The sequence below is a fragment of the Arvicanthis niloticus genome, chromosome 24 (assembly GCF_011762505.2).
Source record: "Arvicanthis niloticus isolate mArvNil1 chromosome 24, mArvNil1.pat.X, whole genome shotgun sequence".
NCBI classification, from domain to species: domain Eukaryota; kingdom Metazoa; phylum Chordata; class Mammalia; order Rodentia; family Muridae; genus Arvicanthis; species Arvicanthis niloticus.
This window is the reverse complement of record NC_133432.1, coordinates 26,507,026-26,520,948: the sequence shown is the minus strand read 5'-3', so window position 1 is coordinate 26,520,948 and position 13,923 is coordinate 26,507,026. Positions and strand designations below refer to the sequence as shown.

Here is a 13,923-nt window from a genome sequence, read left to right as displayed (position 1 = left end):
TTGATGGATGTTCAGAAACTGAACCAATCCCTTCCTTCCACCTGGTTGATTTTCACTCTATAAATGATACCCAGAGCCCTGTTGGCTTCCTGTGTCTGTCTTCCCCCACTATCGCAGTGCTTCTGTCTGTCTGCTCAGTGAGGAGGTAGATCTACAGTCTCTCCCCTGACCTGGGTCAAAGGATTCTGCACCAGGCCAGCAGGCCATGACATTGGTCCCTCTCCTGACGAGGGTCACCAGGGCCTAAATTCAGTCTTGCCATCCACAGCTGTCCCTCCATGGCCTGTCACCTCCATACTTCCACCAATCCCACCTAACCTTATAGCCCAATCAAATGACAGCCTTTCAGAGTCTGAGCAGTGGGGAGTGTGTGGGAACAGGCCAAGAGTGTCCCGTAAAGCCTGTGCCATCTGTCTCTCCCCACAGATCAAACCATCGAGGTGCAGAAGGGATGAGCACTGGGATGGCAGTGGGCTGCCCTCGGCCCAGGGCTCAGAGCCCAGCCGCCATGCTCTGGCACTCCTGTCTTGGTTTGACAGAGAAACACTAAAGCTAGCCAGAACTTGAATGTTTCCTGTCAGGGCACACAGGAGCCTTGGGACTTCTGAGACCACACTGCCCCCTGATGGCCATAGGCGGGACTTAGCGTGAAGTTTATTGTCAGGGCTTTGTTTCATTTATTTATACATTTGTTTAATGTGTATAAGTGTTTTACCTCCATTTATGTATGTGTGCCTGATGCCTGCAGAGGTCAGATAAGGGTGTCGGATCCTCCTGAACTGGAGTTACAAATGCCACCATGTGGCTGCTAGGGACTGATCCTAGGCCATCTGCAAGAGCTCTTACAGATTTAGCCCATCTCTCCAGCCCCCTACTGTAACAGATTTGCAAATAAAAGACAAAAAAGGGATGCACCTGCCAAAAGTGGAGGTACAAGGAACACTCAGTGGTAGAGCCCCTGCCTAGAATCCCCCAGTGAGGGGCTGGGGGCGTGGCTCAGTGGTAGAGCCCCTGCCTAGAATCCCCCAGTGAGGGGCTGGGGGCGTGGTTCAGTGGTAGAGCACCTGCCTAGAATCCCCCAGTGAGGGGCTAAGGGGATAGTTCAGCAGCAGAGAGTTTTTCCAGTATGTTAAATATTCAGGGCCTTGGGTTCTATTTGTAGCATCAAGAGGGGAGGAGGTAAAAAATCACTAGATGCTTTCTTGCTAAAACCCCTGCTCTTGGATAGGAGAAAGAACAGGGTTACAGGTCAGGGGACATTGATGGCCAGCTCACTACCACCACTACCTCTGTCTCCACCATTCCATCTGAGGTTAATGCAGTGGAGACTACAATATGTCTGTAGGCAGTATCCAAGTTGGGATAGCTCCCGCCTGCCCCCAGTGCACCTCATCCCCTCCTACCTCCGAGTATCCCGGGCACCAGGCTATGGACAGTGCAGGTATGGGGGAGGCAAACAGAGCTCTTAGGCATTCGTGCTTTCAAACTTGACTGTGTCTGCAAGGTATCCTGGAGTCCTCTGATGGTTGCATCTTCCTTTCACCACAGGGCGCTGTGCGGAGCTGCAGATCCACCTCACTGAGGCCACAGCCAAGGCTGTCGAGCAGAAGGAGCTGATCGCTCGCTTGGAACAGGACCTCAGCACCATCCAATCCATCCAACGACCTGATGCCGAGGTGAGCCTCTGCCTGCCCTGCTCACTGCTCCCCACCCTCACCCCGGTGTGTGTCTCAGAACCCAGAAGTACCGACTCCCCAAATCCACAGCCATCGCCCTGGCCTTCTCACAGGGGTTTTATTGCCCCATGCAGGCCACCTTTTTTCCAGCCTCACGGCAGATGGTACATGGTTTACTCCATCTAGTAGAAAGCCCCTAAGGCCTGGTGCTAGCTTGTGTCCAGGCACTAAACGTTCTAGTCAGAGGTGTTCACATGGGCCTAACTGCATAGCTGATGGACCCATGTCCTGTGAACACTGGCACCTAAAGGGGCCACTTGTCATTTTGATTTTTGAGGGTTGGGTTTTTTTTTTTTTATGTATAAGGATATTCCCTGCATGTATGTCTGCACCATGTGCACGCAATGCCTGAAAAGTTTAGAAGAGGGTGTCAGATCCGCTAGAACTAGAGTTTGGGACGGTTAGGAGCTGCCCTGTGGGTGCTAGGAATCGAATCTGGGGCCTCTGGAGAGGCAGCCCCTTAACATCTTAGCCATCTCTTCAGCCCCTCATTTGAATTTTTATTACATTTATTTATTTGTTTATTTAGTCATTCATTCATTCATTCGTTCATGTATGTATATATGGGGGGTGGAGACAGAACAACATATCAGGTGCCTGTGGAGGCCAGAGGACAGTTTGCAGGACTGAGTTCTCTCCTTCCACCATGTGGTTCTAGAGATTGAACTCAGATCTTCTCCCTTGGAGCCCTTCATCTGCTGGGCCACCTTGCTGGCCTGCCACCTGTCCTGAGGGATGAAGAGCCATACTGGAGAGGGAAGCTGGAAGACCCTAGGTCACAGTGTGTGGCCAGGTGGGAGCCAGGCTGCTGCCAGAGCAGCAGGCCCTGTCCACACCCAGTGTCTGACACAGGCCTGCCTGCCTGCAGTCAGCCAGTCTGACTCAGGTCCCACATTTAGACTGCCCACCCTTGAAAATTCCCACACTGTGGAAAATAAGTCTCATCTTTTCCTTTTTACCCTGCAGGGAGCTTCTGAACAAGGCCTAGAGAAGATTCCAGAACCCATCAAGGAAGCTACAGCCCTGTTCTATGGTGAGGAAAGATTGGCCAAATAACACCCACCCAAGGAGTTAGGGGCCAGGGAAAGCACTTGGAGCCTGTTAAGAACTCACATGCCCAACGTGTATGTTCCCCCTTCAAGAAAGAAGGGGCCCGTCCACCCCACAATGTAACCACTGCCCCCATGGCTCACCAGGGACCTCAGGAAAGAGATACAGCAGGATGCTCCTGTCAGCAGAAGGAGAGCCACCTTCAGCAATCCTGGCCAGCCGGGGTGGCGTGGGCTGCTGGTGGCTCCCCAGAGCCCTCGGCGTGTCCATGTTTCTCTGGTTTTCCACCCCACCACTGGTGCCGTCTCCACTGCTGCTTTTGGAGCCGTTGTAGGACAACACAGATCTTAGATGGGGCAACCCCACCACAGCTCACCCGACACCAGCTCGAGTCATGGGAAGGGAATGCTGGGACCTGGCTCTCTGTCAGTACAGATGGGGATCAGGGCACCGTCCCGACACCCCAAGCTGTTTCTGCTATCTCTTAGGACCCTCAGTGTCATCCAGTGGGACCCTTCCAGAAGGTCAGGTGGACTCCCTACTTTCCATCATCTCCAGTCAAAGGGAACGTTTCCGCACCCGGAACCAAGAGCTGGAGGCCGTGAGTACCACCTTACTTCCTGTCCCCCCGTAGGCTTCAAATCTGAGTACACAAATATAGAAAGACGAAGACTTGGGGAAAAGAACAGATACTGAGACAGCGTTAGGATTAGATATATTCCATGCCATTGAGACTTCCTGGAGGAATCTGTGCCATTTTGGGCTTTAAGTATTCAAGAGCTCAAAGTAAAGAATATTAGGGATTTTTTTTCAGGGTTGGAAGAAAGAGGCAGAGGACACAAGACACAAGTGTGGTCACCAGACTGCCTGGCTGGATTACCCACAGGTGCTTTGAGCAGGAATGAATCACCACAAGAATAGAGTGTACATGGGCCACTCAGGCAGAAAGCTTCTGGGTTCAACCATCCACAGAGGAATATCTGCGACACATTGGAAAATGGGGAAACAGAATGGATGGGAGAAAGTAGGGCTGACCCCAATAAGAATGGACTTTATGCCAGGACTGGCCCACAGATCTATAACCCCATTTTCTGAAGAGGCTGAAATAGGAAGATAGCTTAAATTCAGAGCCAGCCTGGGCAATTTAGAAAGACCCAGTTTCAAAAAAAGAAAGGGCTGGCAATGTAAGTCAGTGGTAGAGGTGGGGTATGCCTCAGTAGTACAGGACCTGCCCAGAGTCCCCAGTGAGGGGCTGGGGGCGTGGCTCAGTGGTAGAGCCCCTGCCTAGAATCCCCCAGGGAGGGGCTGGGGGCGTGGCTCAGTGGTAGAACACCTGCCTAGAATCCCCCAGGGAGGGGCTGGGGGCGTGGCTCAGTGGTAGAGCCCCTGCCTAGAATCCCCCAGTGAGGGGCTGGGGGCGTGGCTCAGTGGTAGAGCCCCTGCCTAGAATCCCCCAGGGAGGGGCTGGGGGCGTGGCTCAGTGGTAGAACACCTGCCTAGAATCCCCCAGGGAGGGGCTGGGGGTGTGGCTCAGTGGTAGAGCCCCTGCCTAGAAGCCCCCAGTGAGGGGCTGGGGGCGTGGCTCAGTGGTAGAGCCCCTGCCTAGAATCCCCCAGGGAGGGGCTGGGGGCGTGGCTCAGTGGTAGAACACCTGCCTAGAATCCCCCAGGGAGGGGCTGGGGGCGTGGCTCAGTGGTAGAGCCCCTGCCTAGAATCCCCCAGTGAGGGGCTGGGGGCGTGGCTCAGTGGTAGAGCCCCTGCCTAGAATCCCCCAGGGAGGGGCTGGGGGCGTGGCTCAGTGGTAGAACACCTGCCTAGAATCCCCCAGGGAGGGGCTGGGGGCGTGGCTCAGTGGTAGAGCCCCTGCCTAGAAGCCCCCAGTGAGGGGCTGGGGGCGTGGCTCAGTGGTAGAGCATCTGCCTAGAATCCCCCAGTGAGGGGCTGGGGGTGTGGCTCAGTGGTAGAGCCCCTGCCTAGAATCCCCCAGGGAGGGGCTGGGGGTGTGGCTCAGTGGTAGAGCCCCTGCCTAGAATCCCCCAGTGAGGGGCTAGGGGCGTGGCTCAGTGGTAGAGCCCCTGCCTAGCATACACAAGGCCTTAGGTTCCATCCCCAGTACTGAAAGCAAAAAAGACAGGGTTTGAGGAGGTGAGGTTTGGGAGGGGAGGTCATGGTTTCATACCTTTCAGTATGGGCTGGGTTGGCGTGGCTGCCTTGGGCTGTGGCCGAGCAGCTTATCATGGAGAAACATATGACAAAGGCAAGCTGCTTATTCCATGGCTGCCAGGAAGCAATGAAATAGAAGAATTTGAGTCTCGGTATTCTCTCCAGGAGCACACCTTCTCCAGTGGTATAGCTTGTTCCCACAGCCCCCACCTTCTCAAGGGTCTTTCACCTCTGAATAGCTTCAACACACAATCTTTGAAGGGCATAAGATCCGAACCATAAAGCTGGAGAGGTGGTTGAGAGTACTTGCTGCTCTTGCAAAGGACCCATGTTCAGTTCCCAGTTGCATAGCAATTCACAACGGTCTGCAACTTCATCTCCAGGGGATCAGATGCCCTGTTCTGGCCTCCGTGTGTGCCATATACTCATACACAGAAAATAAAAGTAAATAAATCTTTTGAAATTTTCATTTTAAAAGATCCAAACCATAACACATAGAAAAATCAAATATGAAGAAACTGACTTTTCTGCAAAAAGACTTTTTAGATGGGCATCTGTGAGCAGAGTCAGCGGTTCAAGACCATGGGAGGCTGGGGAGGTGTCAAATGGCTAAAGTGCTCACTGTGCAAACATGAGGACCTGAGTTCAATCCCCAGAGCCCACTTCTGGTCTCCACAGACACATACATACATACATACGTACATACATACATACACACATACCAATGTATACATGAGCACAAAAAAGGCCCCAGGCAAATAAAATCTTCATATTTCTCCTTTGTCCACCCTTGCCCTGACCCCATTCACAGGAGAGCCGCATGGCCCAGCACACCATCCAGGCCCTGCAGAGCGAGCTGGACAGTCTGCGTGCTGACAATATCAAGCTCTTTGAGAAGATCAAGTTCTTGCAGAGTTACCCTGGCCGGGTAAGTCCTTATCCCCCACTCCACCCCACCCCATCCTCCACCCCATCCCCCACCCCATCTCCCACCCCATTCCCCACCCCTGTGAACGATCCTATTAGTCCCATAGAAACTGTAGCTGGGGTGTGAGGCTGTTCAGGCACTTGAGGCAAGATTAGTGAGGGTTAGGCGGTAATCCACTGGGTCGTCAGCACCAGGGGGACCCCAAAAGATATTCACTCCCCTTCCCCCTGTCAGATGTCCACTTCATGCATGGGATAAGCCACTAGAGAGAAACCCTATAGACGTTCATTCAAACCAACAAGGAGGTAGCAAGATACAGCATATGTCAGAGTCCTCAACCAAGGCCTGGCCAGCTCCAGCCATCTCTCTGCAATTCAGGGGTACTCTGCTAGCTCACCCTAGACCTGTGTGCTAAACATAGACCATGGGCCCTGGGCGGCTGGGGATGTGTGGGACACTGTTTTTGAAACAGGGTCATATGTATTTCAGTCTGGTCTCAGATTTACTGTGTAACTGAAGCTGGCCTGCAACTTCCAATCTTCCTGCCTCTACCTCTCAAGTGCTGGGATCACATGCTGGGATCACACTATTCCTAGCTTGAATTGGTGTGTTTTAAATAAAAACAAAAGCAAAAACTTTAAGATCTATATATTTTTATGTTATGTTTATGGGGGTCTTGCTTCCATGTTTGTCTGTCTGCTACATGTGTGCCTGGTACCCAAGGAGGCCAGAAGAGGGCACCGGATCTCCTGGAACTGGAGTTATAGACTCTGTGTAGGTGTTGGGAATCAAACTCAGGCCTTCCAGAAGAGTAGCTGGTTCTTCTAACCACCGTGCCATCTCCCCAGACCCCTCACAATATTTTAAATTGGCCAGAACACATAGTACCTGATGATGTTGGAACGTGGACACGGGAGGCTCACCACTTTGAATACATCTAGACTCCCTAATGAGACTGTCTAAAAATGAATAAGAACGTTGGGAGACGCCCTTTTCTGACCTCTGTGGAAACTGAGCAGTTGTGGCACACACCCATACACGTAAGCAAACCACATATAAAAACCACATTTTAGAAAAACAAAAAAATAATCCATAATGTGCACCCCAAAAACAATGAACAGAGAAGTCTGTTATGGTGGCTTCTTTCAGCCCCCAGGCCTCCCAGGCAGGGTCCACCATGCACACAGAAACCCTTTCTGCAGCTCAGGGAAGACAGAGGGTAAGAAAAGGAGCTGGGGAGATGGCTCTGGGGTAAAATGCTTGCCGTGCAAACCTGTGAACTAGAGTTCAGATCCCCTGCTCCCACGTAAATGGCAGCTGGGTGTGGCAACCTGCCTGTAATTCCCGAATTCCGAAGGCAGAGAGGCAAGCTTTAGCTGGACTAGCTATAAAGGCAAAGTTCTCGTTCAAACGAGAGATCCTGCCTCAGTGAATAAATGGAATATAATCGAAGATTCCTGACCTCAGGACCTCTATGCTAGCACACGTACGCGTGCATACGTGTGCACGCGCGCACATACACGGAGACACACAAAAGAAAAGGGAGAGAGGAAACTGAGACATCTGTGGCCCTCATTGGACTCTTGGCCCAGCAGCACCGTCCCCACCCAATTGAAGCAAGAACCCTTTCTAGGCCACTAGAGGGCACCCGGGCTACGCAAACCAGAGCCTACGGGACTGTTGGGAAATGTGGCCCCTGGGTACCTCAGGCCTCTGCCGTGTAGCTCAGCGGTATTCATCTGTGGCCCTAACTTCTTGGGAGACTGAGACAGGAGGATTACTTAAGGCCAGAAGCTGAAGAAGGTTCCCGAAAACACACATACAGAAAACTGCCCCACGCACTGAGAACAGCTCTGACGTCTACATCCCAGCTTTTCTCAGATTTAGCTCGCTAGAGGTGCTGTGACCCCAGCCTTGGGGTTGGGAGGTGAGGAAAGAGAACTCAGAAGCCAGGTCGCCCCATAACAGGTTGGCCGTATTAGCACTGGCACCCTGGCACCCTCTCCCAGCTGTCCTCCCTGGAACCCAGACTCCCGGACCCCGGTGCCTGACTGCGTGCATCCTCTTCCCCTGCAGGGTATCGGCAGTGACGACACGGAGCTGCGCTACTCTTCCCAATACGAGGAACGCCTGGACCCTTTCTCTTCCTTCAGCAAGAGGGTTCGTGAGTAGGGACTCGGGGGCTGAGAATGTAGCTCAGGGGTACAGTGCTGCCTAGAGCTATAAAATATTGTCCTTTGCTCCTGTGTCCTGCCTTCTCATGCACGCCCTCCCGAACTTCTGAGCCTCCACTGCACGCCTCAGGTGTAGTGTAAGGTGTGTGCCCGTGAACAGCAGCGGTTCTCAGCCTTCCCACAACGGCGGCCCTTTAATACAGTTCCTCACGTTGTGGTGACCCAACCTTAAAATTATTTTTGTTGCTACTTCCTAACTGTAATTTAGCTACTGCTATGACTTGTGATGTAAATATCGGATACGCAGAATGACCTTAGATGACCCCTGTGAACGGATCATTCAACCCCCAAAGGAGTCACAACCCACAGGTTGAGAACCACTGCTGAACAGGTTAACCCAGAGTACACCTGTAGGGACAGGCAGACCAGCAAAAGGGTCACACCTCCCTGTGACAGGTGACTGGCAGCAGGAGCCACCCCAGGCCCCTCCCTCCAAAATTATGGAAGGCGCGCCCATGGGGAACTTTCCTACACATTGAAGGACCTGCTAGACTGGGGAGCCCAGGCTGTCGTATCGAGTGTGACACAGATTAGACACCCAGGGAATCCCTGGCAGCCCTCTGGGGTTGTAAAGTAACACCAGGATTCAGGCAGCCTTGCACAGGTAGGGCCCCTCTCTCTGTGGGACCCTTCCGTCATGTCTCTTTCCTTCAGGAGCGGCAGAGAAAATACCTGGGCTTGAGCCCCTGGGACAAGGCCACACTTGGCATGGTGAGTTCATATCCTTGTCTCTACCTGTGGTGTACCTGTGTCTTTGATCTTCATCCCCTCTGAGGAAGCTCCTGGGTCACACAGACCCTCTTCTGGGCCCTGCTGTGTGTCCACCTCTGTGCTCCTCGGATAGCACCATTGCCTGTAGTTTCAGAGACTCGCCTGCAGGAGGCACTATTCGCCAGAAACTATCCAGTGCTGGGTGTCAGTCGCTCTGCAGATGAAGTGTTTGCTGAGCACACAGGACCTGAGTTTGAGTCACAGCACCCATGTGGAACTGCCTAGTGCCATGAGGAGCCCCTGAACCCAGCATTAGCAAGGGTTGGGGCTGGGGTTGAGGTGGTGGTGGTGATGGCAGTGGCATCGCGATTCAGAGAAATGTCGGGCTTGATGGCTGTAAGCTTAGCCAAATCTGGGCTCCAGATTCTCGAGGAGAGCTGTCTTTAAAAGGGGAAGGGGAACCAGGCATAGTGGGCAGTGCGGCAGAGCCAGGCAGATCTCTGTGTGATCCACACATACATAGCGACTTCCAGGCCAGCCAGACTACAGAGCCTGCCTCAGTAAAATAAATAAAGTTTAGCGTGATTAAAGGAGACACCGACACCAACTTCTGGCGTCCACAGACGTGTGTGTGTGCACACATACATGCAAAGAACTTACCTCTGTAGCCTGAGTAGCCCCATTCGTCCCTCGGGGGAAAGTAGGGCCCTGCTGTCAGCCCATCCCTTCCCCTGCCTGCAGACCTCTGCAGAAAGTACAGAGCAACCCTGCTCTACACACACACACCCCTCTTGTTTGCGTGCAGGGGCGTCTGATTCTCTCCAACAAAATGGCCCGCACCATCGGCTTCTTCTACACCTTGTTCCTGCACTGCCTGGTCTTTCTGGTGAGCATGCGCGCATCGGCAGTGATGTCTCCAAGCCTTTCTGGGTAACAGGGTGCTGTGACAGTGTGGAGGGTTTCCAGAGCCTCCCTGATACCACATCCTTCACTCTGGCTCACTTCTGTCTCCTCAACTCCAAGGACTTCAATGGGTTTTAGAGACAAGAAACACCCCAATATCAGGTCCTCTGGCTGGAACACAGCCAAGCTACTGTGGAGAGGAGACCAGGGACCCAGTCCTGCAAGGGTTTTGTGGAAAGATGAGTAAGGAACTGGGCATATAGATGAAGGCCTATCATCCCAGCTACTAAGGATATTGAAGTAGGAGGATCACAAGTTCAAGTCCAGCCTGGGTTACATAGCGTGTCCGAAGACAGTCTGGACAACTTGAGGAAGCCGTCTCTCAAAAAGTAAAAAGAAGAGTAGAGATGTGGTTCAGTGGTAGAGCCCCTGCCTAGAATCCCCCAGTGAGGGGCTGGGGGTATGGCTCAGTGGTAGAGCCCCTGCCTAGAATCCCCCAGTGAGGGGCTGGGGTGTGGCTCAGAAGTATGATGCTTGCTTATACATGACCTTGGGTTCCATTTCCAGCACTGGTGGAAGGTTAAGGCAGGTAAAAAAGCAGGGCTAACTAGATCCCCAGGGAACAGACCGTGGGCTACACAGAGAAGACCCATGTGCAACTGTTTTTCTAGGTACAGAAACCCTTTATAGTCAGTGGGCAGAGGATAGTCCAAGGACACGGGCTGAGTGACGTCTCTATCCAACAAATAGATGGATAGTAAGTGTGGGCATAGAAGGCTCCAGCATCAGGAGCCAGTGCCCCTGCTAGGCATAGTGAAACAGCCCTACTGCTAGCCTGGGTTCCAGGCCTGCCATTCGCATGGACTATGTCCACAGTGTTAGGAGGATAACTGTGTCTGCTTCCAAGCATCTGGGAAGTGGATGGGCTCAGGAGCCCCCCCCCCCCCAAGGCTGTCCACCCTCGGACCTGGGCCATGGGAACCTTCCTGCCCCACAGAGACGAGGCCTAATGGCTGTGGGTGACAGTGGGGACTGTCATGAGGCAGGGCAGATAGCTCATGGTGTCTATCTGACCAGGTGCTGTACAAGCTGGCCTGGAGTGAGAGCGTGGAGAGAGACTGTGCTGCCACCTGCGCCAAGAAGTAAGAATGTCCCTGGCCTTCCCCAAACATACTGCCAAGTCCCAGGACCCCCAGCAGCAGCTCCAAGCTCCATGCCTGCCATGCCTCTAGCATTGCTCCCAACCTAGTGTCCCCAGCCTTGTGGTCACCCATCTTCTACACTGTCTCAGCTGTGTCCCTGTTCCCTCAGGTTCGCCGATCATCTGCACAAATTCCACGAGAGTGACAATGGGGCAGCAGCTGGTGACTTATGGCAGTGACCCCCAGGCTCACCGGAGATGTGTTGGCTACTGCTCCGTCCCCTGCTTGATCAGCTGCTTCTAATGATGTAGCCTTCCCCTTCCCCCCCCCCCAAAAAAAATCCCCCACGGAAACTGTCTCTGTCTTCAGCCAACAGCTGCCAGAAGCTCAGATCCCCTAGAACCCCTTTCAAAGGTTGTCACAGCCCCATTGGAGCCCCAAGGTTCAAACAACCCCTAGCACCCAGCTAGGCTGGGGCCCCTGAGGCTTCATCTTCAATCTAGTCACTTGACCTGGGCTCCACCCACATCAGAACCTCTAGCCCTGGTGGCAGAGCTTTCTGACTGTGATACAGAGTGTCACCGCCCACCCTGGCATTCCTATAGGCTCCCTTAGGACCCCACCGCACAATAAATTAGGTGGGAGGCTCTTCTAGGCCCCAGGCCATGATACAACTTTAACCGCAGTCCCCAAGACAGTCCGGGCGGGAGGCGGCCATGATACAACTTTAACCGCAGTCCCCAAGACAATCCTCCCACAGAGGGCGGGATGGTTTCCACTACCCCTTCCCTGCACCCAGTCCATGATTTGAGTTCTGCTTGCTTCTTTAGCAAACTATTCTGGTTTCTAGAAGAGGAAGTCTGTCCAACAAGGCCCCTGTGCCTCAGGCACCATAAACACCATGGTCTGAGAGGCCCCAGCAAAACTTGTCCTGGGCCAGGATCGCAAGGCCAACTCTCAGGACCTCAGGCAGATCTTCCACAGGTGGATTTGATCTTTTTCTTCAGCTTCGCATGAAATAAAGAATCATTGCAGCCACCATGGAGCCTTGTATTCTGTGACTCTTCAGATGAACATTGGGTCTCTGAGAGACTGGTGGGTGCCTGTAGCCCCCCTGGAGCTTACCTGGCATGTAGGTAGGCTCTCCCCCCATCTTTCCTATCCCCAAGAATGCTATGAGTATGTCTAGAGCTTTCCTGGAAGCCAGACCAGAGTGTTAAGAGTCGTTCAGTACATCCCACTCCAAACCACAAATATACTCTTTATTCCCAAACAACCTGTTGTATCTAACTCAGTGTTACAGCCTGCCTAGAATCCCCCAGTGAGGGGCTGGGGGCGTGGCTCAGTGGCAGAGCCCCTGCCTAGAATCCCCCAGTGAGGGGCTGGGGTGTGGCTCAGTGGTAGAGCCCCTGCCTAGAATCCCCCAGTGAAGGGCTGGGGGCGTGGCTCAGTGATAGAGCCCCTGCCTAGAATCCCCCAGTGAGGGGCTGGGGTGTGGCTCAGTGGTAGGGTGTTACCTAGCATGCACAAGGCCCTGAGTAGAGTCCCCACCCTAAAAGAGAAATAGCACCTGATAGATACAGGTGTATAGCTTCCCAGCAATTAGGAGCATTCCTTCAGTTTGAGCTACAACAGCAACACTGTGTCAAAACCACACATCACAGAGTACTCATCAGTTAGTCAGACCAGCCATGGCTGAGGGCCTGGCATGTCCCAACAGGCTCATGTCACCTCTATGGCAGCTCCTGGGGAGTCCCTACTTCTATTTCTGTGCCCAGAGCTGTGTATGAAGCATGCCTATTCTTCTTGGGTCCCTGCTTGCCACATGCACCAAAGTCATCGCCCTCCAGTGCTCTGAGAAACGGCTTTCCCCAGTCTGTCCCACCCACAAAGCAAGACTCACTGAGAGCCAGGCAGTGGGGGTGCACCCTTCTGATCCCAACTTTCAGGAGCCAGAGGCAGGTGGGTCTCTGTGAGTTCAGGGCCAGCCAGAGTGAGTTCCAGGACAGCCAGGGCTACACAGAGAAACCCTGTCTTGGAAAAAAAAAGGGGGGGGGGAGTGGGACAGGGTTCTGGGATGACTCATTGGAGAGATAGATGGCTCAGTCGTTAAGAGCACTCACTGCTCTTCCGAAGGTCCTGAGTTCAATTCCCAGCACCCACATGGCAGTTCACACCTGTCTGATGCCATCTTGTGTGCAAAGTACCAATATACATTAAATATATATATTTTAAAAAAGACTCCCTGGGCTATTTCTATGTCAGGTTTATTGCTGAGCTCTCTCTCTCTGGTCTCTGCATCCAGGGAGGCCCCTCCTTCAGAGCCCACCACAAGCACCTCCTTATCATCTGTTCTATTTGACCTTCCTCCAAGGCCCCAAAGCCTTCTACCCTCTGGAAGCCCGGATGCACCTGTCACCCTTGACCCTCATTCCAATCTCCATGACAGCTGCTCCCAGCCAATCAACACCACCCTCCTTCTATGTGTCCTGTCAGTTCCTCATGAGGGTCAAACTTACTCCTCACTTCCTCCTCTGGGAAATTAGAAACATTAACTTATCCTGGGTTTCCCATCCCAGAATCCTCACCAGCCACTGACAGCCCACCATCAAATTCAAGCCACAACTTAGAACCAGGTGAGTCCTCTTTCGTGTCCCCAGATCCCGTCTTTGGGGACGGTGGGTTCCATAGCCAGACCACCCAAAGGCTCAGTTTGTCTTCCACCCCTATCCTAACCTTCCTGACTGGGAACCTTCTGGTTCACAGCCACGAGTCCAATCAATGGCTGGATTCCAGCCTAAACTTTCATTCAGTGTTTGCGGGCCAGGTCTAGAGACAGAGCAGCTGCTGGTCCCTGTGCACCCGGGCAGGCCTCAACAGAGGTCTGGCTGGTTTCAGTGGCCCCAAGCAAGTTTCCATGTGCTCAGCACACCCCATCTCTCTGGTGTCAGCCCAGTTCCCCCTCAGCCCATGTCACCCCTGTTGCTTCCTGGAAAATAATCAGTGAATCTGATTTCCTGTGAGTGAAAGGACTTTACAAAGGTCAAAGGCCACCG

The 13,923-nt window shown here is 53.1% G+C and overlaps 1 protein-coding gene across 4 annotated transcripts in view; it reads left to right on the top strand.

Annotated features, from left to right (window-relative positions):
* Positions 1-11,906, top strand: part of Cux1 (cut like homeobox 1) — a 313,743-nt gene extending 301,837 nt beyond the window's left edge. For all 4 annotated transcript variants that reach the window (XM_076923244.1, XM_076923243.1, XM_076923242.1 and 1 more), the window contains exons 15-23: positions 1,549-1,676; positions 2,703-2,769; positions 3,275-3,387; positions 5,761-5,877; positions 7,954-8,037; positions 8,766-8,822; positions 9,628-9,708; positions 10,803-10,867; positions 11,037-11,906. In XM_076923244.1, coding sequence (XP_076779359.1) covers positions 1,549-1,676; positions 2,703-2,769; positions 3,275-3,387; positions 5,761-5,877; positions 7,954-8,037; positions 8,766-8,822; positions 9,628-9,708; positions 10,803-10,867; positions 11,037-11,106 — 782 coding nt within the window. In that variant the 3' untranslated portion in view covers positions 11,107-11,906. The remainder of the gene's footprint in view (positions 1-1,548; positions 1,677-2,702; positions 2,770-3,274; positions 3,388-5,760; positions 5,878-7,953; positions 8,038-8,765; positions 8,823-9,627; positions 9,709-10,802; positions 10,868-11,036) is intronic.
* The last annotated feature ends 2,017 nt before the right edge of the window (positions 11,907-13,923 follow it).